The sequence below is a fragment of the Citrus sinensis genome, chromosome 9 (genome assembly GCF_022201045.2).
Source record: "Citrus sinensis cultivar Valencia sweet orange chromosome 9, DVS_A1.0, whole genome shotgun sequence".
NCBI lineage: Eukaryota > Viridiplantae > Streptophyta > Magnoliopsida > Sapindales > Rutaceae > Citrus > Citrus sinensis.
In genome coordinates, this window is record NC_068564.1 from 7926502 (window position 1) to 7932511 (window position 6010).

The 6010-nt window shown below is 32.0% G+C and overlaps 1 protein-coding gene across 1 annotated transcript; it reads left to right on the forward strand.

Annotated features, from left to right (window-relative positions):
* Positions 1 to 5002: 5002 nt before the first annotated feature.
* On the forward strand, positions 5003 to 5639 carry LOC127899818 (agamous-like MADS-box protein AGL61). The gene is made up of 2 exons (XM_052433948.1): positions 5003 to 5547; positions 5606 to 5639. The coding sequence occupies exons 1-2, from the start codon at positions 5003 to 5005 to the stop codon at positions 5637 to 5639; spliced, it is 579 nt and encodes a 192-aa protein (XP_052289908.1).
* Positions 5640 to 6010: the final 371 nt, after the last annotated feature.

The window sequence follows — 6010 nt, forward strand, 5'->3', positions numbered from 1 at the left end:
TGAGATTAGTCTTGAGTTATATGCTTGAGAACAAGCATCATCTTGGTGTGGGGGAATTTGTTAGAGTGCAATTTATGCACTAGTTTTGCATTGTTTACTTCTCTTAATATCGATGTTTTGCACTTAATAATAGTGATTTACTTGTGTTTTACTTTTGTAGGTGCAATTCTATTGATTTGTGATAAAATTGAGCTACAATATGATTTTTAAGGATGATTGTTCTCTTGGAGAAATTATGAGCGGCAGAAGAACTTTGTTGATAAGGAGTGGGCACGTGCTGTCAACTGCGAATCTACAGTTTTTAGTTTAACGTGTTTTGTATTTTTGGTTATTTTCGTAATTACAAATTTAATATTTCAGATATTAGTATTTTATTTTAAATAGAATTCTAGAGGAGAAGAGAGAGAGAGTATTTAAGGGAGGAATCTATTGTGAAAAAGGAGGATAGGGAGAAAAGAAAGAAACCCTAGATCTTAATTTTTCTCTTCTCTCTATGAAGAACTAAACCTATTTTTCTGGTTGAAGGATAATGAAGCTTTGATTCATCACTACTGTAAGATCTTTCTTGTGCTTTAATTGTTTTATTGCTTTTTGGGTATTTATTTATTCTCTAAATTATTTTCATGATTATGTTTGTTAATTAGGTAATTGGCCACTATTTAATTATCAACTTAATCTATTGTCAATTAAAGGATTCATCGTATGAAGAATTTAATGTTTGTGGCAAATAACATAGCAAAGAGTTATGTTGTGAGAATAAACAATCTAATTTAAATGAATCATTATATGTGTTGATTAGGATTTGGGTCTCTCTGGTTTTTCAGGCTGTCAATTGATTAAATCATATGATCGTATCTAGGGTTGTCTATTGATTAGGGAAATATCCAACGGTCGTACCTCGGTTATCGACTAGTTAAGGAGAGATTGACTATTAGAGGGTCTCAATAGCTATAACCGGTCTATTCATAAGTAATAATAATCTATATTTGAATCAATGATCAGTAGTCGAATCAAGCTGAGTTAATTCCTTCAACCAGAGCTTTCTCCAATTTGAATTACAACTTTAATTTGCATTCTTGTTATTTTAATTTGATTTTTATTATTATCAACAATTTCCCCATTTTACGTTTTACGTTTCAAAAGGATTTAAATAATTACCAATCTCTGTGGACACGACCTTGCTCAATCACTATACACAATTTATTTAGAGTAGGAATTTATTTTTGGCCATTTGAGATTGACGAGAGACGGGCAATGATTTTTCTTCGCTTTTATCATTGAAGTACAAAAATTATTGGGTAATTATGAATGTGCTTAAGGTATGCATTTCTATGACATTGAGGGCTAGTCAGTAAGTTTCAACTACTGTTAAAAAAGGAGAAAGGTTATAGGAACTAGCTAGTTCCTTGAATAGAATGGAGCCTATAATTTTATATGTATATGATGATGTTGATGGGAGTTCAATTTTGATGTTAGGTTATGGTTGTTGGTTTATAAGGTTAAGCCTATTGTTGTAACTGCCGCGAAGTAAATAAATTAGACTTTGGACTAGGATCACGACCAGCAAATACATTTGTGTGACACTTTGTCCATTTGCATAGTCAATGTATGAAAGACTTTTATTTAGTATTATTAGTACTAATGCTATAATAATATTTTTAAAAATAATTGGTCAAGCTTTAAATAGCTTTGATACATAAACTACTCATTCAATTTTTTTTTTTTTTCTATTGCACTTTAGTTTCCACTCTTAATAAAGCAATAGTTCATATATTTTAGCTTGAGTTGGTTTCTTCACCAGAAACTTGTTATTGAGTGTTTATTCGTTTATATCAATATGCAAGATGTTTTAGGGGATGTAATCATTTTAAAGTAATGTAAAGTTCATAATGTCACGCTTTCTAATTTTTTGTAGTTAGTTTTAAGTGAACATTTCCTTTATCATTTTTAAGTATCTACTGTATTTGTAAAATTGATTGGTTTTGTTCGATAGATTTACTTGTGATGGCGGATGTTTTGTGTCTGTTAGATGTCGCTGGCAGTGATTACTGGTGATGTGTTGGATGTTGCTAGGTGCTGGTGATTTACTTTTAGCATATCAGTTTTATGGTTTCATGAGCTATTTATTTTGTGTAATGGATCATTAGTTTATGTACTTTTAGCATATTTTTTTACCACATAATATGTATCTTGGTCCTTTAATTTTTGGTTCTAGTGGATGTTGAATTTGATAGAACTATTTGTGTGAACAATGTAATAATTTGCCAGTATTTTCATTCAATGGACATATATTTCTATTAAATTGCATTTTCAAATTTTTATTTCTTTTATTTTTTTAATTTTTTCAAATAAACATTGATACTACGGTGTTAGTCTTTTGATGGTGCTATTGTAATCGATGTTTTTTTTTAAAATTCCATAGTATGATTATTCCCTTGAGTATGTTGTATTAGTATTTGTCTAATAACATATTAATTGAATTCACTGACACCAAAATCACTAACACTAAATTACAGTGTCAGTATTTGTTGAATACAAATTTTTTGGTATTAAAGCTCAGTGTCATTAAAACATATTACTGACACTATTTACACATCATTGAAGGTCATTTTCTTTCTACTAGTGTTCGAAATTTTACATTTGATGGTATTGACTATAATTCCTTTCAGCCACTACCCATCAGCAATAATATTATATTTACCTACAAATCAATAATTTACTAAAATTACAAATATTTTGTAATAAACTATGATCCTATTGCCACTTGTTTTTTTCTTGAAGTTTAAATATAGTTTGATTTCACCTCTAATTTTCCTTAATACTTCTAGAAGTTCTATGATTGAATTCTAAAATTGCAAGATTGTTTATTTTTTATTTTTTTGGTTAATTTAACTCACATTTAGTGGATTAATTCATTTTTTATTGATTAGATTGGTAAAACACAATGAATTTTTAATTGAATAAAATGTATGTTCATTGGATTGTCTATACACTATAAATTATTAATTTATCTATTAATTAATATCTCTTTTTTTTAATAGGTATTGTGCGGTTCCAAAATTATTAATTTATAAAGGTTTTATTGTATCTCGCAGAAAATTCAAACTTGGGTGGCCAACTAAATAAAAGTTCTTAAAAACTATTTGTTAAGGATTTTAAGGGCAATTGTTATCTTTACTTATTTATTAGGTAAAATTGGCTAGATATCGTCAGATTTTTTATAATTAATGTGGTTGTTCTCTGGTTTTTAAATATTTAGGTAAATTTGAACTCACTTACCTGTAACATGCTTGAATAAGTAATCTGGTGAGACTTGAGTTTGTATATTTTTTAAAGAGCACAACTAAGTTTACATTTATGTATGATACACACATGCACGCGCTCACGTGCATGGGTGTATTTTACGCGTTGTTCCCTATAAATGTCTTGACATTTTTCTTGAGCCTTGTCCAAGCCTTAAATTAACATTACTAGGAGTAAAAATAAAAGAGAAAAATCTTTTTTTTTGGGTTTTATTGAACAGAGAGTAATTGGCATTGAGCCTTAGCAAGGGGGTGACTGTTATCATTTGGTGGCTGGGTCAATCCCAGGATGCGGTTTACAACAGCTTCAATGGAGGGGTGACCAAAGGAGTAAGGCTTACCAGATAGTGAGGACACCACAATGCCAATCTCAGTGCTAGTTAGAGTGACAAGCTCACTGGCCTTCTTGTAGATCCCGGATCTACGTTTAGAGAGTGTGATCATTCTATCATCCTTATTTTCAATCTTCTTCATCTTAATTAATCTCTAGCTTCTTCAAGAGATTGAGACGAGGAGGATTGAAAATGAGGTGACAAGATGATTAACATTCGCCAAACAGAGATCCGAAATCTACAAGAAGGCAAGTGAGCTTGTTACTCTCACTGGCACTGAGATTGGATTGTGGTGATCTCACTACCAAGCCTTTCTCAGTTGGTCATCCTCCATTGAAGCTGTTGCAAACGGTTTCCTGGGTTGAAGCAGCCATCAAATGACAACCCTCGTCCACTTATTGGGGCTTACCGCCAGCTGAGAAAAATAATCAATCTCGAGAACAAAAGAGGCAACTTCGGGTGGCGCGCGTTTCAATTCACAAGAGGCCTTAAAAGTTTGCGAGAGAGCTCTTGATTTGGGGTTGTGTGCATCAAATCTTAAGAAAGGCTTCGAATTATTGACTTCAAACTTGATGTAACATTTGATTTTATGTCGGAAATATGAAGAGCTCTCAATCTGATCGAAGAACGAATACGTGAAAATGCATAAATTTGAATGATACATTTATTTTCCATTTCTTAGGATTGATTATAAACGTTACTTTGTTTTTTTTTCCTAAAACAAAAATATCTAGAAATGAGTATTTTCACATATATGTAATATGTCCTTTAAACCGTTAAATACTTGTTTATTTATTTATTTATTAGAAGCATCAACTATTAATTTGTCGAGGTTAAATACTTATTTATTTATTGATTTAGCTTTTAAGAAACATCAACTATTAATTAATAAATTTGTTATAGTCCCAACACAAGTAATTTATTGAGATTTTATTGTACGTAATAATTTTTGCGTTTCTGATTTGGGATAAAGGGCTAAATTTATAATTTTGATAAATTAAGAAGATAATAATTTCTTTTTTGAAAACACTTATACAAACCTAGGTTGTTACCTCATCATATTTTCTTTATAATTAGGAAGGTGAGGATTTATGTATTTACTCTAAGTTGTTACCATTCCATATTTTCTTTATAAAATTGTTAATGAATTTAATTCTTCAAGAGTTTATGGTAAGTCATTCAGTAGCTTTATACACCTGTATTAAATATGGTAAGACCTAGTTACTTAAAACAAATAAATTCTTTACCTTAATCTAATTGATTTTAGCGTCTTTCCTCTTATAAATTCATCATAAAACGATCATATCAAAGCCCAAAAAAATCATTGTTCATAGAAAAAGAAATAAGCCCATCACATTGATTTTCCAAATGGCAGCCAAGAAAACCAGAGGGAGACAAAAGATTGAAATGAAAAAGATAGAGAATGAGAACGATAGAATGATAGCATTCTCAAAACGTAGATCAGGTATCTACAAGAAGGCCAGTGAGCTTGCCACTCTCACTGGAGCTGAGATTGGAATTGTGGTGTTCTCACCATCTGGGAAGCCTTTCTCATTCGGGCATCCCTCCCTAGAAGCCGTTGCGAACCGCTTCCTGGGGTTGAACCAGGAGCATCCGAATGACAACACTCATTTGCTGGTTGAGGCTCACCGCCGGTTGAGAATTAGTGAGCTGAATCAGCAGCATAATGAGCTGCTGCGCCAGCTGGATGAGGAAAATGCACGGGAGAAGATCTTGAAGCAGAATAGGAAGGGGAAAGAGACTCAACCACATTGGTGGGAAACCCCAGTTAATGAGATCAATCATCAGGAGCTTCTTCAAATGGATGCAGCAGTTGATGATCTGCACAAGACTTTTCTTGCCAAACTAAATGAAAAGACTGCTGCCGCCTCTTCCTCCATGGCACCTCCTATGTATTTTCATCATAAATAATATATCTGACTATCCTTTAAATTTTGCATTTGTCTACAGAAAATCCGATGAAGCTACGCCTCCAAATGATTAACTTGAAAATGCTAAAAAGCTACCGACCGTAAATGCCTAGGATACAATTTCAGAATGCAACTTATTTTATTCCCAAAACTTGGATATAATTTGGTGAGCATCTTTAGCAGCAATACTCAAACTAATCTGTTAATACATTCAAGTAATGAACTGCTTTACCGTTGATGAACCAGATTTTAGTCATATATAAACCCCGCTATGCAATTACACCTTCAAACTAGCTATTGAAACCATGATCATGATAACAAGTGGATAAATATACTCCCGAAAACAAGTGAATCGTTCTAAATATATTTCAAATTCCTCCTTTTGCAATTTGATGGAGAACGAAGGTCAGGGATTTAGTGGGCAATCAAAAAGATACTTACATGT

What these genes read in the sequence shown, in the direction of transcription:
- LOC127899818 (XM_052433948.1), top strand. Translation starts at nt 5,003, where the DNA reads ATGGCAGCCAAGAAAACCAGAGGGAGACAAAAGATTGAAATGAAAAAG. An exon ending in TCCTCCATGGCACCTCCTAT is followed by an intron (nt 5,548 to 5,605) that starts GTATTTTCATCA and finishes ATTTGTCTACAG; the next exon opens with AAAATCCGATGAAGCTACGC.